The following is a 27,672-nucleotide window of genomic DNA, read 5'->3' as shown; positions in this document are numbered from 1 at the left end:
GAAATAAGATGAGATAAACAAGCAACCGTGGCACCGTTCTAGTCATTAGATTAATGGTCATTTGCAAAAGGCATGAAGGAGAAAGTGCTATGATTTTTAGAGCAAGGACACAAAACTTTGTGCTATAGACATGAAAAAGATAAAGTGAAATTAATTCAAGGCATCTTCCAGTCTAAGTAACAGAGGCAAACAGTTCAAGTCAGAAAATACATTTCTCCCAAAAGGAGAACAGTACTTTGTGCTTCTGTGTAGTTTTAATCTTTCCCTACTAAGTTAAAATCTAAAACTTTCCTCTGTCCTGCATGAGCGGCACTATTTGTCTGATTTAAAAGTCTCAATTATAGGATCTGAGTGGCAAATGTCCTATAGAATTATGAGAGTGGGAGGGAACACAAGTGGCCATTACTCTACTCCTCTGCCCCCTAAGTGGGATTCAAAGCCATTATCACACATAGCAGGGACATAAGAGACTATTCCTAGGTATTATAGAGAAATGTAATATCAGCAAGGAGATAATTGAGACATAAAAGAGCTAACTAAATCAGTGTTTGACTGTATGGTTATGGATGACAAAGACATGCCCGTAGACCAAGGGGGGAAAGCAGAGGTGCGGGGGGGCTGCTGGTGGTGGTGGGATGAATTTGGAGATTGGGATTGACATATATACACTAATATGTATAAAATAGATAACTAATAAGAACCTGCTGTATATATATAAAAAAAAGACATCCATAGAAAGCAAAGCGGCTTCATTAAGCATGGTCCTCCAGAGGAAAGTAGTTTTTTTTCCCCTGTGATGCATTAAAATATATGAGACAGAGTTTGGGGTTCATTCCTCTGACATACTAAGATAAGTGCCTTTTCTGAAGTCCTCAGAAAATCTTATTTCACTTGAAAGGAATATTTTGCATAGGTTGAATTGGAACTAGAATAGCCCTAAGGTATACTTCTTATGATTTTTCAAATCTTATCCTTATTCCATGAATACATACATTTTAGTGCCTATGATGTGAAATCTATCCTGGACCATTGCGTTAAAAGAAATCTTCAACAATACTGAGTTGTACCTTTTTGTATTTTTCCTTTGCTTATAGTATCTTATTCATTGGTCTAATCTGGATTACTTGTCCACTGACAGGGACAATTGGCACATAATTGAGCCATATTCTCTAATACTGTTTAATAAACATCATTAAGTAGTGGCAGATATTTACTGAGTTATGGCCATAGGCCAAGAAATCTTCCAAGTGTTTTACATATGAGAATTTATTTATTGCATGCAGTAGAACTGATGACCTAGGTATTATTCTAATTCTTACTATCTTGATAAGGAAATTGAGGCACAAAGAAGTAGACTAATTTGCCTTAAGTCACACAGCTTGTAAGCTGTGGAGCCAGGACTTAAATCCATTCACTCCTGCTTCAGTGAGACCACCATCCTATAATAAACCGCAGCGAAGTGTCAGCCCTTATGTTGAATGACTATTAAATGTACATACTACCCTAATTAATGCCAGGCGTAATCCGAAACTGTCCATTGATTTGGAGGTAATTGTAATTCATTCTTTTTAGACTAAAGTTCTGTGAGTTTTGACAAATGCATACAGTTGTGTAACCACTATTACAATCAAGATACAGAACGGTTCCATGCCCCACCCACCCCCCAAATTCCCCCAGGCCTCTTGGTGGTCAACCCCTTTCTCTACCCCCAGACCCTGGCAAGCCACTGATCTCTTTTCTGTCTCTATAGCTTTTCCTTTTCCAGAGCGTCATATAAATGGAATCATGCAGTTATCTTTTAATTTTTTTCCTGGCCTCTTTTACTTAGTATTGAATACTTGCTCTGTGCCACTGTGCATAACCCAACACTTCGCCCCTCCCAAAGAGTTATAAACAGTATTTGGATCATTGCTAGTAGCTCTCCTACATTTCCTGCTTTACCTGTCTTCCATCTGATCTGCCTAATAAATCCTAACCTCATTTCACGTCCCTTTACCAGCTTGCTCAGTGGTTTCCTAATAGTGTGGCAAATCAAACAAAACAGGTGCATGTTTGTGTGGTTGAGTCTGCAGCATGTTTTCCAGGAGGCCTTTGAGTCGTAACAATGGGGAATACACATGTTGGTTTCTATAGTTATTATTTGACAGCGTATATCTGTTGCCTTTTTTGTGATGGTCTCACTTCTTTCTCCAGTGACAGTGCTAGACATCATATTAAACCCTTTCCATAGCAACACATTTCTTAAAATTGAAGTATAGTTGATTTACAATAGTGTGTTAGCTTCAAGTGCATAGCAAAGTGATTCAGTTATATATGTATATGTGTGTATATATATATGTTTTCAGAATATTTTCCATTATGGGTTATTATAAGATATTAAGTATAGTTCCCTGTGCTATACAGTAAATCCTTGTTGCTTATCTATTTTATTTTATTTTTTTGAATTTTTGATTTATTTTTTATACAGCAGGTTCTTATTAGTTATCTATTTTATACACATTAGTGTATATATGTCAATCCCAATGACTATACTACCCAAAGCAATCTGCAGATTCAATGCAATCCCTATCAAATTGCCAGTGCAATTTTTACAGAACTAGAACAAAAAATCTTAAAATTTGTATGGAGACACAAAAGACCCCGAATAGCTAAAGCAGCCTTGAGGGGAAAAAATGGAGCTGGAGGAATCAGACTCCCTGACTTCAGACTATAACACAAAGCTACAGTAATCAAGACAATATGGTACTGGCACAAAAACAGAAATATAGGTCAATGGAACAGGATAGAAAGCCCGGAGATAAACCCACGCACCTATGGTCAACTAATCTATGACAAAGGAGGCAGGGATACACAATGGAGAAAAAAGTCTCTTCAATAAGTGGTGCCAGGAAAACTGGACAGCTACATGTAAAAGAATGATATTATCCCTAGCACCATACACAAAAATAAGCTTATCTATTTTATGTGTAGTAGTTTGTATCTGTTAACCCCATACTCCTAATTCATGACCCCCCCTTTCTGCTTTGGTAACCGTAACTTTGTTTTCTATGTCTGTGAGTCTGTTTCTGTTTTGTATAGATTCATTTGAATTATTTTTTAGATTCTACATATAAGTGATATATAATATTTGCAACATTTTTTAAACACAAGTTTAATGGCGTGCATGGAGTGGCGACTGAGAATAGCAGCAAAGACTTTTGGTACATAAATCATTTATTTCTATTTTTTCTTAGCCATGTCCTGCCTTTTTTATTCATTACTAAGAACATTGATTTGGAGATTAAATGTTTTCCTCTATTTTTATCTTCAAACGACCTTTATTCGCTGCATCTGCACTTTGCTAGATTTATTCCAGCCTCTTACACTAGGGTCATAGTTTAGCTTCAGCTTGGAGCCAAATGCCCCACAGCTGAAATGGCCGCACACTGAAGTGACATTTTCCCAGGCCACTCCTGCCTTTAATAGTGAGCCAGCCAGGAGGCAAGTTTGTATGTCATTACAACAGAGCCTTGTGTTAGGCCTGGTGCATAATTAGATGTGAAGAATTACAAATGGTCCTCTCTTTGCAAGATCTTTCAGCACCATGTCTGCACTTAAGCCATTACTTTTATTTTAATCTAATGATTTTGCCTCTCTCTCTCTCTCCCTCTCCCTCCTTCCACACTCTCTCTTATTTAATAACAACAATGAAAGAAACCAAGGAAGTTCGGAGATTTGCGGCTTTAAAAAGACTGGATCCCGAAAAGATTTTCACAAGACGCTTCAGAAACAGATGTTTGAGTCAGAAACCTTGGAGTGCAGTGAACCCAGCTCTCAGGTATTTCCTATCAACAAACACGGTTGCCAGGTTACTGGACGTTCTTCCATGGCATGCTGTCGATCTTTTTTTAAACTAATAAAAAGGCTAGACTCATAGAATATTGGAATAGGAGGAATTCTACCATTTGAGTCAGTGATATTTTTTTTCAAACTTGTTTGTAGCTATAGACATTGGTGTTCAAATGAAAATAGATAAAAGTGGAGGGGCTCTAACTGGGGCGGGGGGGAATTGGGCCCATCCCTATAATGATTCCTGCAGAGACTCAGAGGTGTCCCCAGGCCTAAGGCAGGCTGCAGCATGATTGGAAGCTCCACACTGAGGCAGACTGTCTATCACATACCAACTCTATAACCTCAGACAGGATAACTCAACTCTCTGGGCTTCAGTTTCCTCTCCTGGAAAACAAGGATGATAAAAGTACCCAACTCATGAAGTTGTTTGAGTATTAAATGCGTTAATGTGTGTAAAGCATTTAAGACAATGCCAGCTCACACTTTGCACCCTATAAATGTTGGCTGCTGCTGCTGCTGTTGTTATTATTATTATTACTATTACAGAGTAGTTACAGTTTAAAAGTCAGTGCTCTATACACCTGTGTTCATAGAGCATTATTCACAGTAGCCAAAAGGGGGAAACAGCCCAGTGTCCATGGGCAGATGAATGGATAAACTAAATGTGGCATATACATACAATGGAATACTATTCAGCCTTAAAAAGGGGGGAAATTCTGACACATACTACAACATGGGGATGAACCTTGAAGACATTATGCTGAGTGAAATAAGCCAGTTACAAAAGAACCAATACTGTATGATTCCATTTATATGAGGTACCTAGAGTAGTCAGATTCATAGATATATAAAGGTAAAACGGTGGTTGCCAGGGGCTGGGGAGGGGTGGGAGTGAGGAGTTATAGTTTAATGGGTATAGAGTTTCAGTTTTACAGAATGAAAAGAGTTCTGGAGACTGGTTGAACAACAATGTGAATGTAATGAACATTACTGAGCTGTACATTAAAAAATGATGAAATGGTAAATTTTATGTTGCATATATACTTGACACAATTTTAAAAAGATTCTAAAAACCAGTGCTCTGGTCCAATCTGTCCATTTTATAGGTAAGAAAAATAAAACATAGAGGAAGAAATGTGTCCAAGTTTGCACAGGACTTCTTCTAAACCAGTATAGTTTTCAGCTTCCAGGTGCCCTCATAACACAAGCATCTCGCCATGCTGAATATGACTAGAGGTTTTAAATAATACCTATTTTTCAGACTACAGTCAGGCTGACTACTTATCTCTGCAGAGGAATCTGCCATCAATTCCAGTGCTGAACCTGGTGGGCTTACTGAGGAATGGGATATCTGTATGCTGTCCTCTGTGGGAAATTTCAGGGGTTTTTCATTGGTAATTTTGACTAAATTCAGCTTTCATCATGTAGGTGACCAACTAAATTGTTCCTTGTATCAGTCAGACAGAAGAAACACTAGGTATTTCCACAGAAGAAAGTCAACATAGGGAAATGGTTAAACACATTTTGGAGGACTGCGAGAACCAAAAAGGAAAATTGAAGTCATACAGATATTGTAACTACAAGAAACAGCGCGCCACCCTAAGCCTGGGGTCTATGGCAGTGGTTCTCAAACCTAAGCTTCATCAGAACCCCCTGAAGGGCTTGTCGGAACACAGATGGCTGGGCCCCACTCCAGAGTTTCTGATTCACTGGGTCTGGAGTGGGGCTTGAGAATTTGCATTTCTTTTTTTTTTTTTTTTTTCTTTTTTTCGGTACATGGGCCTCTCACTGTTGTGGCCTCTCCCGCTGCGGAGCACAGGCTCCGGGTGCGCAGGCTCAACAGCCATGGCTCATGGGCCCAGCCGCTCTGCGGCATGTGGGATCCTCCCAGACCAGGGCACGAACCCGTGTCCCCTGCATCGGCAGGCGGACTCTCAACCACTGCGCCACCAGGAAAGCCCGAGAATTTGCATTTCTAAATAGCATTTCCCAGGAGTTGCTGATACTGCTGGTCCCAGGACCATGTTTGAGAACCATGGGTCTAGTGGGAGGAGCTTGGAGTTATCAGAACTTAGCAGCTCAGAAGAGGGGCCTCAGAGCTAGGACTCAAATATCTGAGGAGGGGGCACAGCCTAGTCAGTGGTGTCGTCAGAGGAGAGACCTCACAGGGCCTGGGAGTCTGGACTTAGACCTCCTGGGAGAAGGAATTGCCCAGTTGGTGCTGATACCTCCAAGGAAGGTAAGATGAGGGCTGTTCTGGAAGTGCCAGAGAAATGGAAGACTAGGACCAATGGCCACAACCAAGGTGAGAGAAACTGCAGGCAGAGAGGAAAGGGTCAGTCCCTTCTCCCTCCCCCAGCCATCCAGTCTCCCTGGAGTGCTCCCTGTTGGCAGAACCTAAAGGGAGAAGGAGCAAAGCAGAAATGTGATTTGCTGAGTTGCAGACCCAGCACCACAGAGCAGAGCAGAAAAGGGTAAATTCAAAAGGTGAGTGTCCAGCGCAGCCATAAAGCACAGTCATTTCTTCAGCACACTAACACAGCACTCAAGTCATCGGCTGGGTTTCAGAGCCAAGTTATACAAGAGAGGTGTGGTTTTAAGTATCAGACTAATACTCATCATGGAGAGAGGCTCAGTCCAGCAACATCCTCCCTTTCGATCATTTGTTTTAAATTTATTTATTTTTGTCTGCGTTGGGTCTTCGTTGCTGCGCACGGGCTTTCTCCATTTGCGGTGAGCGGGAGCTACTCTTCGTTACGGTGCGCGGGCTTCTCATTGCAGTGGCTTCTCTTGTTGTGGAGCACAGGCTCTAGGCGCGCGGGCTTCAGTAGTTGTGGCACGCGGGCTCAGTAGTTGTGGCTCACGGGCTCTACAGCGCAGGCTCAGTAGTTGTGGCACACGGGCTTAGTTGCTTCGTGACATGTGGGATCTTCCCGGACCAGGGATCGAACCTGTGTCCCCTGCATTGGCAGGCGGATTCTTAACTGCTGCGCCACCAGGGAAGCCCTTTTCAATCATTTTTATGCACCTTATTGAGTGGAATTGCGAGGCCAAATGCCTGAATTTCATAAGTTAAATATATATATGATGTGAATCCATGATACACATAATATTTCATAAAAATTATATTATATACAATATTGTATAATTTCCTTTTTTATTAACAAGACAATATACTATGATCATCTTTCTCTTCCAATGGCAGCACATTTTTCTGTTTTTTAATGGCTGCCTAATGTTCCACTGTATGAGAGTTCCAAAATCTCTTAATCTGAAAAGTTTCTTTTTGAGGGGGGCATTTAGGTTGTTTCTATTATTTTGTTATTACAGAGTTCCAGAGATACTCTTGTCCTCACATCTTTGCTCACTTGTCCAGTTGTGGCCTTAGAATAAATTCTGAAGATAGATAAAGACATCAATAGCTATCTATCTATCTATCTATCTACATCTTTACATCCTTTTAAAGAGTGTTGGGAAATCCAATTCAGTTTCCCAAGCATCTTACAAATTCTAAGATGAACAAAAGTATTAATAATTAAAGTATTACCATGGATTATTGTTAACACATTCAGTTTAGATAAAATTTATGATCTAGGAGAGTAACACTTTTATGAGGTAGACAGATGTCACCAAAAATATGTATTATGGAGATATTGTACAGTAGTATGTCCATGTAATAGTACTTTGAGAATAACGTTTTACTGTAAATTTTACAGGTGTTTATAACAGATCCATCTATTATTCTTACAACATATTCTTGATTATGATTGTATGTTTTTTGCCAAGTCTGTAGTTAGGTATCCATTTCCCAATTTCCAGGACATTTATAGTGGAATGAAGTGGCCACTTTGTGACTGAAATAAGACAGTTTTTTTCAAACACACTGCAGCTGAGTGAATACTGCTGGAATAGCAAACACTCTTTTTTTTTTTTTTCCTGGTGTTTATTCCTGTAACTGTTACTACAGTCCTGTAGGAAACTGTTCCCATGCCCACATCTCTGTCTTCGGAAACATACTATTCAGCTTTGGAGTTTATATAAAATTTAATTTGGAAGGCTTCTCACAGATCGTCTCATTTTCCAGTTTCGAAAGCCAAGCTCTGGAGTTGGGATTAGGATGAGGTCCCTTTATTCCCCAGTCCAGTCTCTGCTTTTTTTAAACACCTTATTCCAGTTCTGTTCTGGTTGAGCACAAGACATGAGTAGGGTTCATAAGAGGTTTGGCTCCCAATCTCCAGAAAAGAACATGCCCCAAACTAACAGCAATACAGAACTGTTTCCAAACTTTTCCTCAAGAACAGGTGTATCTACATCTGATGAGTTAATTACCTGCTTCCAGGCAGGAAGGATACATTTAATTTTAGGATACCCAGTCCAGGAAGCTATGATGTGATTCTTGTCAGAAATTCTTTGAGGCCCAACTCTGCAATCTCACATTGGAGCAGTCTTGAGACGTTCCAGAGCCTTTAGTTCTCATTTTAGGCCCACGATCTCTCTCACCAAAACACGTCTTTTTTCACAGGCAGGCCCCTGCCACTTGAACGTGCTGTGCGATGTATCTGGGAAAGGCCCCATCACTGCCTGTGACTTTGACCTCCGCAGCCTGCAGCCTGACTTGCGGCTGAAAAACCTCGTGCAACAAGTGAGTGCCGAGGACTTTGAGAAGCAGAATGAGGAGGCCCGGAGGACCAATCGGCAGGCCGAGCTCTTTGCCCTTTACCCATCAGTGGATGAGGTGGGTGTGACCATCTTTATCCTGGAGAATTTCAATGAAGACACAGGGAGCCTCCAGGACAATATTATTGTTTGTCATTACTGTACAGTAATGTCAGGATGCTTACTTGTGTGATTTCTGGGCTGTTCTTTTCACTAAGGCAAGCCTGTGTAACAGCAGAGCAAATTATTGATCAATCATACAGACGAGGTTCCTTAATAACAACTAGGATTTTCATAGCGCTTTACAAAACACTTTCACTGATACTGTCTCATTTAATCCTCAAAACATTCCAAGGGTCTACATGCAGTCAGCCCACTCAGCCAGTCAAACCATTGAGTTACTTGAAGGTGTGTTTTGCGGCTAACCTATCAATACATGTATTACTTAATCCTTGATGCTCGTTAGTGCTTTGTTAAGATTTTTTGGTTTTTGTTGTATGGTCTCTGTGAACAACCAGAGAGACCTGCTTTGAAAGCATTCCAGTCGAAAATAATCATAGCCGAGTTCCCAATGCATAGAACACCCAGATCTTGATTGTCTACTCTGTATAGTGGAGCTGACCTGAAACAACTCGATTTAGGCTTTGCCTGTGGTCGCTCCTGGGGGCACTTTGGATGGGATGGCAGATGACCGTTATTCAGGCCTGTTCAGGCTCCTTTATAAGAGGCTCATAGTCTCCCGTTCTGCATGTCAGAATATCTTCATTTCTGCGTCTTGCCAGAAACAGATTACCACAATATATCTTTGCTGTCCAAATTGTATTAAAAGCTGAGTTGCAAGAAATAAGATTTAGGGAAATTTTGCATAAAAGATGTGCCATCCTTCCATGCCTCTATGTATTTGAAATGGGATCTTTGGATCAATCAAAACCATCAGGGAGCCTCACACCTTGTGAATCCCCCACCCCTGTGAATTGTTTGCTTATTTGCCCTTCGATGAGCTTACTAGTGGTCAGCAAAAAAAGACAATAAGGGAAACAGCAGTTATTTGATATGATATGTCCACTGTGCAAATATTATTGAGGGTATTGACCTACTCATCATGCAGCACCTGCCTCAAAGAGGATCTAAAAAAAATGATCCCTCAAACCTTCAGACAAAGAAGAATTATGCTCCCACTGAGAAAACGTGTATGCTTAGAGATTGTCACATCTTGTAATCAGCTCCACAGAATTCGTTACTTGGAGTCAAATTTCTGTTCACCTCTACTAAATCTGGTGGCTTACTTATTGGTGTCCTGAATTTACTTCAGCTTTCTTTTTTTCTCATCCTTATTTTCCAACCACCTTGGTTTTCTCATCTATTTATTTTATTTGCAATGGCCTCAAATCCTTTTTTTTAATTGTCAGGGGCCTCGAATCCTCTTCTGAATGAGGCAGATTAAAAATAAATATGAATTATGTGGGCAGTGTTATCATCTCCATCTTCAGATTACAAAGTAAGAATCAGAGAGGTTAAATAACTTGTTCAAGATACAGCAGGTAGATGGAATTGTAGAATGGGGAATCCAAACCCATTAACTCCAAATTTTATGTTTAACTGTTTGTTTATCTATATATGGCTACCTGGTATATTAGCACACCTAATGGAAATCCAAAGATGACATAAACAATCACATCTTGTAACTTTTCAGTTTCCATCTACAGCTTTAAAACTTCTTACCACATTTGTCAAGAAATATTATATCTGACTGATATGACCTTCACTTGCGTTCCTCTTCCTCCCAGTTCCATGATGGAGGTGCCAAAAGGTAATAAAGACCCCAAATGGACACCAGTAGAGAGAAAACAGTTAAAGGGTGAGGAGAAGACTTCCAGTGAGACATCAGCTCATTAAAGTCTCCTTCATGAGATTAAATGGGAGGATATCCAGGCTTGATTACAAGGATGAATCATAGACTATTTTGAAGGAATTTTGTTTTATGGTCTTTAAACAATGCAGAAACTCAATTGAGACTAAAAGTTATGATCTAGCAGATGTCCTAATGGGACCTGCCATACTAAGTGGAGAGGAATGCTTTGTGATTAGTATATAGATTATTTGGAAATTGCTAAGTCTAAAATGTTAGAGGGCTTCTATACCAGCCCTTTAATGTGTTGGAGTTGTACACACAGAAATTGCATCTGTTCTTGTAACTTGTACTTTCTCCAGAGAAAGTCCTGTATAAAAAAGGGTAACTTTCTGGCCTACCATGAAATGATTACAAGTGCTGAATTTTTTGACACCACATTAGTGAAATTATTTTATATTATTATTACTTTATTTCCCAATGAAAAAAAGTTAGAAGAGAGGTGAACTCTTACATCCAAATTATGACTGAGTATACAGGGGAGGCAAAAGTAGAATTCAACCACCAAGCTTCTATGAGGTGAGTTTTTTCCCTGATTCACTCTGATTCTGTAAAAGGCATCCTATGTGTTGATCAGTAAGAAGGGTGCCACTATACTCCAAATCGTAGAGGAGTTTGCATTGGACTCTTTTGGTTGCAAGTAATGGGACCCAACTAAAAACCAATTTTGGAAAAAAGGTAGGAACTTATTGGCTCACATAATGAAATCACAAGTAGGCAGATGTAGAGTTGGCCTCAGGATCCATTGGGTCAGCTGGTGGAAGAGCATCATCTCTCATATTATCCTTTTCTCTCTTAACAATCTCTCGCTCTCTCTCTCTCTCTCTCTCTCTCTGCCTTTCTCCCTCTCTCTCTTTCTCTCTCTCTCGTTGTAAATTTCTATCTATTTCCTCCCAGGAAGAGGAAAACAACGGGTACCCAGTACAACTTCACATTTCTTCTTCTGCTTTATTGGCGATTCATTCTCATTTCAGATAACTGTAAAGGTGCAAGAAATTCATATAGATTAGAGTTAGGAAATATATGAATATGTAGACTTTGTTTGGAACCTGAATTAACAAACTAACTGTAAAAAAAACTGAGACAGCTGGGGAAGTTTGGAACTGACTACGTATTTCGTGACAATAGGAAATTATTTTTAATTTTTAAAAAGTAATAATAGTATTATGGTACGTGTTCTTAAAAAGTCCTTATCTTTTAGAGATCTGTACTGAAATATTCACAGATGAAAATATATGATATGTGGGGCCTTGCTTCTAAGCTTCCAACACTGAATGGGGTAGTAAGGTAGTAAGAGGGAGTATAGATGAAACCAAGTTGCCCATGAGTCGAAATTGTTAAAGCTAGGTGATAGGTAAATGTGGTTTGTTACATTCTTCTCTCTACCTTTGTATATGTTTACAATTTTCCAAGTGAAAAGCTTTTTAAAAAGGATCCCAAAGTTCTGAATCCAGACCAAAGGGAGTCTTGGAAACCCATGAATGTCTTTACGGTGAGGTTGTTTTCCAATAAGGGGCCCCTTCCCTTTCAGATGTGTCTGTTCTGATCACCCTGAAAATTCTCTCAACTTCAGCTCAGTGTAGGCATCAGAACAGAATTTTAAAATTCTTCTGGTTGCTGTGGGGTATTTGGGATATCATTTATAGCCCAGGAAAATACAATTACACATGGCTCTATTCGTTGCACCCTTGTGAGCTGCAGACCACTCATCAGAGTTTGCATAGCTTACTACAAGAGCAAGAATTAAAGTTCTCAGGGAAACTGGCACTGTTGATCTTTGCATGCATGACTATACTTAAGATACTGTGATAGTTCACATTTGAATGTTAAAAATTACAACAGGAACTTGATACTTCCCTTTAAGTCCCTTGGTCCCTATGCAGTAAAATAGACAGACATACCTCTTAAATTTGTCATTACTAAGCTTCTCTATACTTAGAACTTTAGCAAGTTCTAGCTGGGCATGTCTATTTAGAACCTACAAATTCAACCCCAAATCTCTGTCATCCGTTTAAGAAAACAGTAAACCGAGAAAGACACTGTATTATAGTTTTAATGGTTTATAGCCTCAGGTGAACTGTTCTGACTCAGATCTCAAATCTGAAACTCACATATTTACTAGTAAAGCCTTTGGCAGGAGAAATATTCTGTGTCCTTAGAACCGGCCAAAAAAAAAAGTCAACAATAGGTATAAGATTTTGCATTGCCATCTGGTGGATGTTACTAAGCCATATCCATGTTCACATTTCCTTCCTTCCTCCCTCGGTCTCTTTGTCTTAAATGCTTGGCTTTCTGAAAGGAGAAAATGCTTGCTGTAAATGCTGACTTTGAAGCATAGGGGTTGGATAATAAACTGTCTTGTAAAAGTCAATGTGTTATTCTGCAATTAGAAATAAAGCAAATGCAAGCTGTCTTGCATGGTGGCTAGCAGCCTTCCCTTCCCCGAGTTAACTTCAACTGGAACTCTTCATGGGAATTCACTACTGATTTCTTTTACAATGTGATTAACAATAGGAGGATGCTGTGGAAATACGTCCGGTACCAGACTGTCCTAAGGAACATCTGGGCAACAGAATATTGGTCAAGTTGCTGACCCTGAAGTAAGTATGAGCAGACACTAATCACTACATTGAGGTCTCTCTTGCCTTTCAAATACAGACTGTGTCTTTACCCTCAGAGCTTGAATCGGGGAGGACCCCCAACACACTTTTAACAGTGCCCTGTGAGGTAGTAGAAAGAGCAGAGTTTGGAGTCAGCTAGTCCCAGATTCTAATCCTGCCAAGCCTTTGACAGTCATTCTTCTATGACAGGGAAGGCAAAACACTAAGGTTAGGCACGTAGGTAATTAATTGAGTGAAGTGGCCTACATTAAGAAAAATAACAGTAAAAGCTCTGGCGTGCTGGAGTCCGCTCTAACTCCTGAGAGCTGATTGCATACTTCTCTTCCCAACTCTTTATTCAGTGAAGTCACGTTGGTAGCTTGAAATTGGCCATGGTGAAATGGTGGAAATATTTACAACACTGAAGTCAGAAAATGCTACAAATTAGAGCCTTTTTTTTTTTTAGAGGCTTGTTTGTTAAACATTTACCAGCACACCACTGTTAAAACACAATGAAAAATGCAACTAAAATTCATTCTCAGTGCCAGTGGACAATATAGAGTAGTGGGGACTGCAGCAAACTATCTCAACGGGGCACCCACTACTAGCTAGGGCCAATTCTTGCCATCCAAGTAAACAAGCCCATTTTGGTCAATTGTCTGATTTTTTTTTTTAAGAGAAGCTAGAAATCCAGATTTTTCTGCATAATTTCCTGACTTCTTAAATATTTTCTCATTCTTAAGTACCACACATTTCAAAAAGAACATGTCTGAAATCTGGATTCATCTCATGGGCCGCATTTGCTTTAAAGCAATTGTTTCCATATTTTTTGATTGTATTTAGAAGTCACACATCCTCTGCATGTGTGTATTCATTTTGTACTTGTTTATTAAATATTATATATATTATAAAACATACATAATTGAGGCATTTTGAAGGATGAACTCAATAAGTAAAAATAAATGATAGTATTTTCTTCCTGCATTTCAGTGGATTGCCTTGCCTACCCCCTGGAGTGCTTGCCTGCCTCCCTTTCCTCTTTGCAGACTGCTGCTTTAGAGAATTAGTTCTTCCACTTCTTCATAGGCTCTTTTGAAGATATTAAGTTGTGAATGCTCTACCAAGGCAAAAGTTCATAAGCATAACATTTTTTCATACCCTATCAGGAAGGTCATCCATCTCTTGACGTCAATTCATGGACCCCTTAGGCAGCACCTGGTTTGCAATTAGAGCCTTTGGATTCTGGATTCAAGACTATGTTTCAGCCCTGGGGACTTCTCTGGGATTTTGAGTTCTTGTAAATGAAGTAGTGAGACCAGATCTCAAAGTTCCTATGTGCCATAAATTTCTGATTCTGTTGCGGAGCCTCCCGAATTCTCTGCTCAGAACACAAGCCAGCATGACTGCTTACACAGGTGTGGAGATCTCTTGATGTTGTAACACCCTCCTCAAGCCAGTTTTACCAGTAGGATGGGGGGAGGAGTTCGGACATTTTGTCTTGTACACGGAGATGAGCGGCCAATAAGTGAGCTCTGTATCAAGCAACGGGTACAGAAAGGCAAACTCTAGCCCTTGCGAGCTGACCCGGAAGGGGGAACCTCCTGGCCCTTCAGCAGGAGGACTGAGTGGAAGTGGCTGATCGGTCCCCCTCTGCATTCATTGTTCAGGAAATCCACCCTATTGTCTGAGGCACTCACCCACCCACCACAGGAAGCTCATCCAATACAGCAACTCTGCTCTTTGGGATTGGAGGAATTCTTCCCTGTGATGCATGACACTAAGTCTCCTAGATGTTTTCCATAAATAAATGGTAGCTCTTCTCACAGGTGGGAACACATGGTCACTAAGATAGTCATGTAATATTATTAAAAAAACAAATTGAGTCACTTGGATTTCTCTTGATGAAAATTGTGAAGTGTAGTTTCTAGTTATTTTTCCCCCAAACTGCCAAAGCAGAAATTAAGTAGAATCGCAGTGTTTGCTCAGCGCATACTTGACCTACTCCACCAGTATCTTAAATAGTATTCATACCAACATATGCCTGCAATAGGGGAGATGAACCAAAGAGATCATCCTGTCTTTCACTACTTTAAATAAACTGGATAAAAGAAAGCAAGTTCTTATAGGTAAACCTAGAATGTTTAAATATGAACAGTAAAAATTTAATGATAATGTTAAATTTTATTTGTGATGAAATATTTGCCATCCATTTTGAGTGGTGTTTCAGTGGCATTAAGTACATTCACACTGTTGTACAACTATCACCACCATCCATCTCCAGAACTCTTTTCACCTTCCCAAATTGGAATTTTGTACCCACTAAACAATAATTCCCATTTCTCTCTCCCACCATTCCCTCATAAAAGTGGAATTATGTAATGCGTGTCCTTTTGTGACTGGTTTATTTCACTTATACAGTGTCTTCAACATTTTTCCATATGGTAGGATGTGTCAGAATTTCCTTTCTTTTCAAGACTGAATAATATGCCATTGTATGCATATACCACATTCTATTGATCCATTCATCCCTTGATGGACACCTGAGTTTGCTTCCACCTTTTGGCTACTGTGGATAATGGTGTTCTTGACATTGTTTATAAAGCATATTCACACACATTATCTTTCACAATGCTTACAACAGTCCTAGGAAATGGGAAGAGCAGGTGTCCTTTCCTCATGTTACAGATAAATAAATGCAACTGGGAAAAGTAAGTAACCTGATTAAGATCCCAGAGTTAGCAGGCAGCGGGAGAGGGAACAGAGCCCAGGTCTGTCTGACTCAGTGCCCTCCTTTGCCATCATGCCTTACTGCCTCATTTCCAAAAGTGCCATTTGACCGACTCACTCTTGTCTGTGGTTACCTCTGCCCAAATATTCTTCTTCAAAAGTCCTCTTTTTAGACAAAGCTATCCAATGATAAGGCCATCCTCTCACATAGGCCTTGAAACAAAATTTGACCTAATTTACCTTGACTTCTGCAATAACGGTGATCCAGGGCCTGATTACTAGGGCTCTTAGCTGGCAGTATCATGGATTGTTAACCTGAGAAATTTGGAAGGTGAACATCTCTGCTCCATGTGCATCCTATAACGTGTGGCAGGATTATGCTTTGGGGATGCCCTCTCTTCAAACCCACCATTTCTGGGGGAATTGGCAATTAGGGCCATATTTCCAGCTCTAATTGGATCCACACACCTCAGTGTTTATCAGCAGTGCTCAATCCCCTCCCTCCACCTCAGGTCAGCAGCTACCCTGGCAGTGGAGTTAGGAAGGGCCAGATATTCACACACATCATAACCTAACCTAAAGAAAAGCAACTGAACTTTTTTTTTGTACTAGCTGAAAAGCCCCAGCCCTTAAAATTGAATAATAGAGCTTTCTAGTCTAGCAGTAATCTGTAAACTGTAAACAAGACCTTTAGCTAAGACAGAGACTCAATCCTCTGAAAACACAGCAGCTACAATGGTAAGAAGTGCCATACTGGATCAGACCAAGGATCTGTTCCACCCGCTCTCTATTGCAGGGTCACCAGCAAGCACTTTTGGGGAGAACGTACCATCCACCATGGTCTCAAATGATTAGGAATTTTCCATGAACCTCCCATATTTCTCCATTAACATTCCAGTGTGATTCTCACATGCATAGAGCTACCCAAATACTTCTGAAAACAACTTACATTGTTAACCAGATTATATATCCAGGCACTTTCAGAAAATTCAGAATTATCTAAGTTGAAACTATATGTTTTTCTCTCTTTCTCTGACAGGTTTGAGATTGAAATTGAGCCTCTGTTTGCCAGCATTGCCCTCTATGATGTTAAAGAAAGGAAAAAGGTAAGACAGCAAAAAATAGCCCAACCCTGAGGACATTGCATGTTGTTCGTTGTCTTGGGGTTCATGTTTTTAAGTCTCACTTCTGTGTAGGAAAACCACATCAGATTTGAAAGCAAATGACCTTTGATATGTCCAGTTCTGTTGCCTTTGCAGTTTTTAAAGAAGTGACCTGGGAATTTATGTTCTTTGAAGAACCTTTACGAGAAAGTCGGCTGGAGGTGGTAGCCTGGCTGAGATAGAGAAGTGAAATAGTGACATATGGGGTTACACATAAAACAAAGCAATGTAAACATGGCTATAACAAGCCCAGTGCATGTAATGTTTCCTCAGTTTGGGAATTTTTTGCATTGTGAGACAGGCTTATCATGAATGGAAGGCATCTCGTGCAATGAAAGTCTAAATTTGCCATCAGGTAGAGACCTCACCAAGTATATTGTGCTTTTAATTGAAAAGATTTCTCCATGAATGTCTTAATGTTTTGTCGTTTTGTAACTCCTAGAGGAGGGCACAAATAGCAAAACCAGAGGAGACGTTTCTGCCCCTCTACCCATAACCATTCAGTAGCTAAGGAAGTGTGTATATTTTGAATAAATATTAATAATCACTAAGATTTGTATTGGTCAGGGTAGGTAACCTCCCACACACACATTCAGTGGTTTAAAGCTGAATGGTTTAATGGTTTAAGTGGTTTAAATGGTTTACAGTGGTTTAAAGCTCAGATTTGCACTGGCAGAATCACCCGGAGGGCTTGTTAAAAGAGATGGTGGGCCCACCCCCAGAGTTTCTGATTCAGTAAATCTGGATGGGGCCTAAGAATTTGCATTTCGAACAGGTCCCCAGGTGATGCTGAAGCTGCTGGTCAGGGGACCACATATGGAGAACCCTTGGCTAGAAGAAGGAGAATTTTCTGCCTTTGTCTCTTTGTCCAGAGTAGGGAGGTGCAGGGTCAACAGTGGTCTCCTCCACTCAGGCATTCGGGAACCCAAGTGGCAGTGTCTCCTCCGTACATCTTCAGTATGTGCCCTCCCCAGTCACTCTTGTCACTGCCACTACGGCCCCCGGAAAAAGGGGAAAAGATGGTGGGGGTGTGGGGTGGTGTTGGAGCCTGGAAGTTAGACACATCATCACTTGTGCTCACAATTCACTGGAAAGAATCTAGTCACGTGCTCACTCCTAACTCTGCAGGGGAGGCTGGTAAATGTAGTCTCTGCCTGGGAGCCACTTCTTGGCTGTAAATCTATTAGTGGTGAAGGGGAAACCCAGCTCTACAGTGGTTCTTAAGTAACACCGCACCGCTGAGCTCAGGAGCATTCATCGTGACATGCTGTTGCTCGAAATCTGTAACGGATCCTCACTACCTGCAACATCGAAAGCAAACTCTTCAGCTTCCATGCCCGGCTTTCTTCAGGATGGCTCTCATCTGCTTTCTTTCCCTCGAGAGCCTAGGCAGAGTCAAGCCAGGCTCCTTGATGTTAACTAAAGTCACTCCCCGTGTTCCAGCCTCTGAGATACCTGTGCTGCACGCTCCCTGGTACACAGTCCCCCTCCAGCTCTGCTTGGCGGAACCTTCTTCCAAGGCCTGTCCATCTCACATGCCTCCCCCATGGAGAGCATTCCCCATCCCCCCCAACTGGATGTGACCTCTCACCCTCGGGAACTTCCACAGCGCTTTTTTGTATGAGTGTGGTCACTTATATTTTGCTCTTACTGTAGTTAGTATGCATTTGCCTTTTCCCTCATTCTCGATTGTAAACTAATTGAGAGCCAAAGTAATGCCTTGCTTTTCTTCAATGCAGTACCTAGCACATCACTGAAATTCAGGAGATACTGGTGGGTTAATACAAATTTTAATGTTTCAAAGAACATCTCTCAAATGACTCAGAAATACCTAGAGACTGACAAAATACGTATCAGATTTTTCAGCAGCCGCTAGTCATAAAACATGTCTACGGTTATACTTATTTGTTTGGTGAAACCTGGTGGGTTTTTCTTTTCCACTTTTTTTTTTTAACGTGTTTAGACCATGAGAACAATAGGTATAACTCATTTTTCATTTTGCCACTCATTTACAGATCTCAGAAAATTTTCACTGTGACCTGAACTCTGACCAATTCAAAGGATTTCTGCGTGCTCACACGCCCTCTGTTGCCACGTCCAGTCAGGCAAGATCTGCGGTATTCTCAGTCACCTATCCATCCTCGGACATCTACCTAGTAGTCAAGGTAGTTCAACACAATCTGATTGGCACAGTCTGATGTTCTCATTGTTGCATTACTCCCAGTGCATGTTTCGAGTGAAAGAGGTATCAGAAAATATTACATGTCCTCTGTGAGATTCGCTTTGTTTCCCTCTCAACTTTACTCCTTTTCCTTTATGAGCAAATTGTGTTGGGTACTAGAATGACTATGGGTTTTGGAGTCAAACGGTCCTAGGTTTGAGTCCTGGCTTTGCAACTTAGTAGCTATATGACTTTGGGCAATTACCTAACCTTTCTGAGACTTAGTTTCTTCATCTGTAAAGTGGAGATAATAACACCTCCCTCAATGAGTAGTTGTGATTACAGAATAAAGTCTGGCATGTATAGACACCCTTCCTTCTAACAAGGAAAACACCCTCAGCTATCCAGCTCTGGGATGCTGCTGTGGAGAAAAATCTCAGATAGAGTCTCCTAATCATGTTCACATTTTTCTAAAGACCCAGAGTTAAATGTCCGAAAATACAGGCTCTGACAGTTTGAGGTGTGGGTTATAGTGTCCAAGCTTCACTCTCCCTTTTCATCACCGTCTCACAGACTGAGTATGTCTAGTGAGAGTCAAAATCTGTGGGCAGTTCTAAGTGGAAAGACCTTTCATTCTAGATTGTACTCTTTGCTGATGTAAGAAAACCAGAGACTTTCTCTACACACCAAAATGGCCGGTTAGAAGTTAACAGCAAACATTGAGTATTTTATCTACTTTAAGCCAAATAATTAGTCTCATTGACTCTTTACCCTCAAATTAAAAAAAAGTCCTGTTGTTTTAATTTCATGTACACCCAGCATTCTAGGATTGGGACATTTTCTAGTTAGCACAGTGTTTTATGTCCATAATCTCATTGATTCCCCCATGATCCCATGAGAGTAGCATACAGGTTCCAAAAACTTCAGGTGATGTGGAGGTCACTTAACAAGAGGCAGATGTCCTTCCATTCTAGCTCCTTTTACACCATTTTACAAAAATTCTGAAAGGTCATTATAGCTTGAAGGGAACTTATTGAAGTTTCTGGAAAACAGAGTTAAAATCCTATTGCTAAAAAGACACATCTCTTGTTGTCAAACTTAATGTGTGTCCTTTTCATTGCAATATTACTTAGACATACAGGAAAATTAGCTTAAAGTCTACTCTAGCAAACTGTAGCAGCTTGCAGTTACTTTTAAAATTCACTCCAGCCTGGGAAATCAAAGAAGCCAATACCAGTTCCATAGATCCAAATTTTATTTCCAATTCCAGTTCTCAGTGGATGACTTTATTTTGGGTAACCCATGGTAGTCTGCTAAATATCAGTGGTTACCTACGGGTGACTATTACTAAGTATATTCCAAAATTTTCAGATGTATAAATGCATTCATTTGGCAGTGATAAACATTCTCTAAATTGTCTGGATAGAGTTAAGAAATTTAAATCTACTCAGTAAGACAGTCCCTGGTTTGCTTCTGATTTGTTTTTCTTTATTGTAATACCACAGTTGTTGCTTCTTTCCCTCTAAATAGGGCTGAGGGTAGCCTCTTTACCTTAAAGAAATTCCCAGGCAATTCTGATATGCCCCTTTCCCCTGCCTGCCATGGTTACGAGGACTCAGGCGTTTCTTTTACGTATCAATGCTGAAGGACCACATAGTAGGCTCTCATAGCAGCCGGCAGCTCCTTCTCGCAAAGTACCTGAAGTTAGCCTTGTCCAACTCAGTGAAGGGAATCGTATCTGCTGATCTGGTCGAATCTGGATCCTCCTTCCAAATTCTGGAGATCCCTCTCCTGCGGGTTCCATGCTCTAGATGCAAAGTCATGGCATTCCCATTCTTCGCTTCCGGATTCTAATGAGAAGGTTCTTTATCTTGGTTCAAAGTTCATTTTAAAGGCCACATTTCTGTCCACTGACCTCATGGAAAAATTAGCTTCTTTCCAATTTGCTGTGTAAACTCCCGACCATCAATTTCAGGAGGATAGGGACCAGGCCTATCATGTTCACCACCTTGTCTCCCCAACAGTTACCCTACAGAAAGGACTCAACAAATGTTTTCTGAACAAATGAGTAGGTGAATGATCGCTGACTAACAGGAAAATGGGTTAGTCTCTACCTCGAGTGTTATGTGTCCATGGCCTCAACCTGGTGCATCTCTCAGGAGGATCAGCCTCATCTTCAGGTGATGGCAGTGGGAAGGGGTTTTTAAGTTCCTCTGTGAGACGAGAGACTTAATGCTTGCAGTCTCCTTGAGACAGATGTTCATTGAGCAGCCCCATGCCATTTCCTTTGAAACTCCATGAATCACCCTCCATCACTTGGGTATTTCTGATTTAAATACTTTGTGCCTAATTGATAGTGCCTGTTAAGAATGTGTGCCTTTTAGGATATGTTGACCCAAACTTCTTCTTCAAGGATTATCTCAACTACTAACACAGACTAATGGGACTAAATCCATTTGTTTTTCTCTTCCACATATAAGTTAAATTAAATTTTCTTTGAGCAGAGTGTTAGACAATTTTAAATTTCTGCTTTTTTTTCTCTTAAACATTGGGCCTAGATTTATGGCCAGCCAGGTCCTTCACTTGCAGCAAGATGGAAGACGATGCTTGACAGTAGTAATTCATATTACCAGCCAGTTAGCAAAGTGAAAAACTGTACCATCCTACTGCTTTCAAGTTCCTTTCCAAGTCTGTTAAATCCAGAAAAGCAGCCCTAATAGGAAATACAAGGGAGACAATTACAGATAATTTATTCTGTTCATTTATTCATTTTGTGGAAGGTTTTAGTCCCCAACCTGACTTTCACAGAGGTCATATCTCTTTTTTTACGTTGTAAGCAATAATAAACAAAATGAGCTATTAATATCCTACATATGTCTCGTGGGTTTTGTATTAAAAAATAACTTTTATTGTATTTTTTATTGTAGGCATAATACATGTTTATTGTTTAAAAACAGAAAATACACGTAAGCAATAGGAAGAAAATAAAGACAGTACATAATCCCACCATACAAAGATAACTACTATTAACATTTACCGTATATCTATCATCCTTTTAATATGCCTTTATGATTTTTTTTACAAAACTGTGTAATACTCTTCGTACTAATTTTTTTAATCAAAAAACATATATTATGGATATCTGATGTCATCGAATATTGTCATAAGACACTATTTTGATGGTTGCATAGATTCCATTATACAAATGTAATTCACATGCTTTGTTTTAATATTATTTTTGTTGGTAGATTGAAAAAGTCCTTCAGCAGGGAGAGATTGGAGACTGTGCAGAACCCTACATGGTTATCAAAGAAAGTGATGGTGGAAAGGTATGCTATTTTGAGTATTGCTAAATGGTAACATTTTAGAATAAGCAGGTATTTTTCAGAAGTCTCCCATAAAATAGTTAATGGAGTTTAGTCCATAATGTGTCCCCATATGAAGCACTAGTAAATTATATTCAAACAAAATAAGGAAGGGAAACTTCATCGATGACAACTTTTTAAAGAAATAAACTATTAAACTCAGCAAACGATGATGTACACACCAATGTCTAATTACAAAACTTGACTAGGGCAAAAACGTGTCCTGTTGTCTTGGTTCTGAGGCCCGGACTCGGTTGGGAGGGCCACAGACACCCCATGAAACTGAACAGTGCCACAGCTCCCCTAGCTTCCTCCACAGCATGGGCCACCACCCTTTCTGATTTGGATATTTGGACATTAGCTGAGACTGCTGTACATCGTAAATTTATTAGTACAACATAGGTACTGAGCCATGAAAAGGACGTCTCAGCACCCATTTGCAAAAGTTTCCAACATAATTTTTAAAACACGGCCTTTTTGGAATAAGACTTGCCTAACAGCATCCTACTGCAGACTCATAAATTTCAAGTAAGATTTATTGAACTCAAGATAACTTGCTTTTTTTAATATACCTTTTATCCTGAACTTAGAATGATTACTTTGGAAGTGTTGTCAACCTAATAAGGAGGTTGTTAGGAACGCTTATAGATCTTTCTGGAATCTTCCAAGACAACTATGGAAAAACAGGCTCTCTTAAGAGCTTGATAGATGATGTACAAAACTTTTCATCCCAAGATTCTCTCGTGCGAATCCAGTGTAGCTAGCACCTAAAAGAGGTACTTGTTGATTAGGTAGTATAACAAGCCCCAATACTTTTGGGTTTTTTGTTTGCTTGTTTGTTTGTTTGTTTAGCTGAAGGTATATTTAATAATTGAATGTAGGCTTTCTTTAATTCTTTAAATTCCTCCTTTTCTATTCTGTACTTCCTTATCAGTTGGACTTCTGGCCTGAGATGTGTTGTTTTTCTGCCTATTCCCTCTTTTTAATCAGTAGAGTAGGGATTTTGGAGATGGCTGTCATATCCATGGCAGAGGCAGTTGACTTGGTGCTGGTGCCATATTGGTTTGTTTTTTTTTTATATCTTTATTGGAGTATAATTGCTTTAAAATGTTGTATTAGTTTCTGCTGTACAACAAAATGAATCAGCTATATGTATACATATATCCCCATATCTCCTCCCACCCTCCCTATCCCACCCCTCTAGGCCGTCACAAAGCATTGAGCTGATTTCCCTGTGCTACGAGCAGCTTCCCACTAGCCATCCATTTTACATTTGGTAGTGTATATATGTCAATGCTACTCTGTCACTTCGTCCCAGCTTCCCCTATCACCCTATGTCCTCAAGTCCATTCTCTACATCTGTGTCTTTATTCTTGCCCTGCCACTGGGTTCATCAGTACTGTTTCCTTAGATTCCATATTTGTGTGTTAGCATACGGTATTTGTTTTTCTCTTTCTGACTTACTTCACTCTGTATGACACACTCTAGGTCCATCCACCTCATTACAAATAAGTCAATTTCGTTCCTTTTTACAGCTAAGTAATATTCCATTGAATATATGTGCCACATCTTCTTTACCCATTCATCTGTTGATGGACATTTAGGTTGGTTCCATGTCCTGGCTATTGTAAATAGTGCTGCAATGAACATTGTGGTACATGTATCTTTTTGAATTATGGTTCTCTCAGGGTATATGCCCAGTAGTTCGGTCATATGGTAGCTCTGTTTTTAGTTTTTTAAGTAACCTCCATACTGTTCTCCATAGTGGTTCTATCAATTTTCATTCCCACTAACAGTGCAGGAGGGTTCCCTTTTCTCCACACCCTCTCCAGCATTTATTGTTTGTAGATTTGTTGATGAGGGCCATTCTGACTGGTGTGAGGTGATATTTCATTGTGGTTTTGATTTGCGTTTCTCTAATGAATAGTGATGTTGAGCATCTTTTCATGTGTTTGTTGGAAATCTGTATGTCTTCTTTGGAGAAATGTCTGTTTAGGTCTTATGCCCATTTTTTGACTGAGTCGTTTTTTTGTTATTGAGCTGCATGAGCTGCTTTGTATATTTTGGAGATTAATCCTTTGTCAATTGCTTCGTTTGCAAATCTTTTCTCCCATTCTGACGGTTGTTTCTTCGTCTTGTTTATGGTTTCTTTTGCTCTGCAAAAGCTTTTAAGTTTCATTAGGTCCCATTTGTTTATTTTTTATTTTATTTCCATTACTCTAGGAGGTGGGTCACAAAGGATCTTGCTGTGATTTATGTCATAGAGTGTTCTGCCTATGTTTTCCTCTAAGAGTTTGATAGCTTCTGGCCTTACATTTAGGTCTTTAATCCACTTGGAGTTTATTTTTGTGTATGGTGTTGGGAAGTGTTCTAATTTCATTCTTTTACATGTAGCTGTCCAGTTTTCCCAGCACCACTTATTGAAGAGGCTGTCTTTTCTCCACTGTATATTCTTGCCTCCTTGTCAAAGATAAGGTGACTTTATGTGCGTGGGTTTATCTCTAGGCTTTCTATCATGTTCCATTGATCTGTATTTCTGTTTTTGTGCCAGTACAACAGTGTCTTAATTACTGTAGCTTTGTAGTATAGTCTGAAGTCAGGGAGACTGATTCCTCCAACTCTGTCTTTCTTTCTCAAGATTGCTTTGGCTATTCGGGGTCTTTTGTGTTTCCATACAAATTGTAAACTTTTTTGTTCTAGTTCTGTGAAATATGCCATTGGTAATTTGATAGGGATTGCATTGAATCTGTAGATTGCTTTGGGCAGTGTAGTCATTTTCACAATGTTGATTCTTCCAATCCAAGAACATGGTATATCTCTCCATCTGTTTGTATCTGATTTCTTTCATCAGTGTCTTATAGTTTTCTGCACAGGTCTTTTGCCTACTTAGGTAGGTTTATTCTGTTTGTTGCAGTGGTAAATGGGAGTGGTTCCTTAATCTCTCTTTCTGATTTTTTGTTGTTAGTGTATAGGAATGCAAGAGATTTCTGTGCATTAATTTTGTATCCTGCTACTTTACCAGATTCATTGATTAGGTCTAGTAGTTTTCTGGTGGCATCTTCAGGATTTTCTAAGTATAGAATCATGTCGTCTGCAAACAGTGACAGTTTTACTTCTTCTTTTCTGCTTTGGATTCCTTTTATTTCTTTTTCTTCTCTGATTGCCATGGCTAAAACTTCCAAAACTATCTTGAATAATAGTGGTGAGAATGGCCACCCTTGTCTTGTTCCTGATCTTAGAGGAAATGCTTTCAGTTTTTCACCATTGAGAATGATGTTGTGCCATATTGTTTGTTTCTGCTGTCTCTTTCCATTTTCCTCTAGAGTAAAGAAAAGATTGAAAAACTAAAACTTCAAGCTGAATCCTTCTGCCAACGTTTGGGGAAATACCGGATGCCCTTTGCCTGGGCTCCCATAAGCTTAGCAAGTTTCTTCAATGTCTCTACCCTCGACAGGGAGGTAACTGATGTGGAGTCCACGGTTGGTAAGCTTTTTAACTGTGGTGTGAAGGGAAGGGCTCCCCAATGTACCAATTCTGAGGTTAGCTACTGATTGGTGGGGGATTGGGGGTGCAGTAAGGTGGGGGGAGTGGGCCCGAAGAAGGAGGTGAATAGAATGAAACATGATTAAGACTGGAATACAAATGCTTGAATGGACAGCGATCCCCAAGACAATTACAATGAACTTTGTGGAGTTTAAATATAGTAAGATTTTTGGTTGGAATTTTCTGTACAGTTTGACACTTTAAAGAGTTAATTTTTAGTGGCCATCTCTTCTTAAAAGTAAAATTCTTGAAAATAACAAGAAAATATAATAATACAATAATATAGTTTGTAGTGTGTTCAACAAAGGCACCATGGTTGGCTCCTAAATATAAGAAAAGCAAGGGCTTCAAAATGAAAAACTCTGGTTTCTAGCAAACTTTCCAGTTCCTTAAAGTTTATTTTGCCAAGGGCAAATGAAAAAAGTGGATGCCAAAAGAATATTTAGTTACTGTTCTGATTTATTTAGCATATTTCTCTTTTTCATTACCTAACCCTTGACCTGAGTTATTAATTCCCTCAACAGTTTGGGTATGGAACTATCCAAGAGGGTTACAGAGTTTGCAAGAATATCACCCCTCACCTGTGGCAGAGTTTCTATTTTTTAAAATGCAAATATTTATGTCTCCAGTCACATTTCTTGGGAAGTTTTTCATGCATTCCTTAGCTCTGCCACTTCTGAAATGTTGCCTTTACCAGAGGAGTGGAGGAAAAGGTATTTTGTTATTGCTGCTGCTATCCTGGAGTTATTGATGCATAATTACCAGTCAGAACTCCCGGGTTATTGCTGATTTATCAAAAACAAATCTCAGGGCTTCCCTGGTGGCGCAGTGGTTGAGAGTCCGCCTGCCGATGCAGGGGACACGGGTTCATGCTCCGGTCCGGGAAGATCCCACGTGCCTCGGAGCGGCTGGGCCCGTGAGCCATGGCCGCTGAGCCTGCGCGTCCAGAGCCTGTGCTCCGCAACGGGAAAGGCTGCAACAGTGAGAGGCCCGCGTACTGCAAAAAAAGAAAAAAATCTCATTTTAGTGCATCCCAACATTCACACCACAATATGTGTGTGTGGGTTTTTTTTAATGCTAATTTCTATGTAGACCCAGGTAGCCTTATTTGAAAGAGTTCTGCATAGAGCTTAAAGGACACATAAACTAAGTAGTTAAGGCATAGAGCTTGCTGGGTCCTCAGTCATCTCTGGGTCAAGGAGAAATTAACCTGACTACAGAGGCTGATTTTTAAGAAGCAGCCAAAAGATGTAGTGTATTATACTGAGGCAGCATGGCAAGTTTAGGTGGCTCAGTGGTAGCAGGAAGTTCCAGTTCAGCATTATGACAAGAATTAAGGGTAAGAGAATGTTCAAAGACAGGGTTGAAATATTACAGTTCTATGCAATTTGACCATTCACTACAGAACCCCTGAGTTTTGCAGTACAAAAGTAACAAAATCCTCACCTAAATCTCAAAAGGGGTAAGAAATAACTAAGCAGAGTATCAGGGTTCAGGTTTGGGTGTGACTCAGTTCTAATTACCATTAGGCAGGTTGGCCAAGGCAGAAACTCAGTTCTGCTGCCTGGTCCACATAGCAAGAGCAGAAGAAAGCTCAGATCCAGGATGGACTCAGGCTGACCTGTACATAGCGTGTTCGGGCCAGAATCCCAAATGCCTGCAGGGGCATTTGAGTACATGCCTCTCCCAATGGAATGTAAATATAAAAATAAAACAA

The 27,672-nt window shown here is 40.0% G+C and overlaps 1 protein-coding gene across 4 annotated transcripts in view; it reads left to right on the top strand.

Annotated features, from left to right (window-relative positions):
• DOCK8 (dedicator of cytokinesis 8) overlaps positions 1 to 27,672 on the top strand; it is a 227,034-nt gene that overhangs the window by 83,659 nt on the left and 115,703 nt on the right. For 3 of the 4 annotated variants that reach the window (XM_029202019.1, XM_029202020.1, XM_029202021.1), the window contains 7 exons: positions 3,694 to 3,817; positions 8,354 to 8,566; positions 12,911 to 12,996; positions 16,763 to 16,829; positions 18,902 to 19,051; positions 22,296 to 22,376; positions 25,736 to 25,895. In XM_029202019.1, the coding sequence (XP_029057852.1) occupies positions 3,694 to 3,817; positions 8,354 to 8,566; positions 12,911 to 12,996; positions 16,763 to 16,829; positions 18,902 to 19,051; positions 22,296 to 22,376; positions 25,736 to 25,895 (881 nt within the window). Of the gene's footprint in view, positions 1 to 3,693; positions 3,818 to 8,353; positions 8,567 to 12,910; positions 12,997 to 16,762; positions 16,830 to 18,901; positions 19,052 to 21,071; positions 21,228 to 22,295; positions 22,377 to 25,735; positions 25,896 to 27,672 lie in introns of those variants that run through there. The other variant, XM_029202022.1, reaches the window with a different exon arrangement.

The sequence above is a fragment of the Monodon monoceros genome, unplaced genomic scaffold (assembly GCF_005190385.1).
Source record: "Monodon monoceros isolate NGI ecotype Baffin Bay Population unplaced genomic scaffold, NGI_Narwhal_1 Super_Scaffold_5, whole genome shotgun sequence".
Taxonomy (NCBI): Eukaryota; Metazoa; Chordata; class Mammalia; order Artiodactyla; family Monodontidae; genus Monodon; species Monodon monoceros.
The sequence above is the reverse complement of the archived record's forward strand: the minus strand, read 5'-3'. Positions and strand labels throughout refer to the sequence as shown.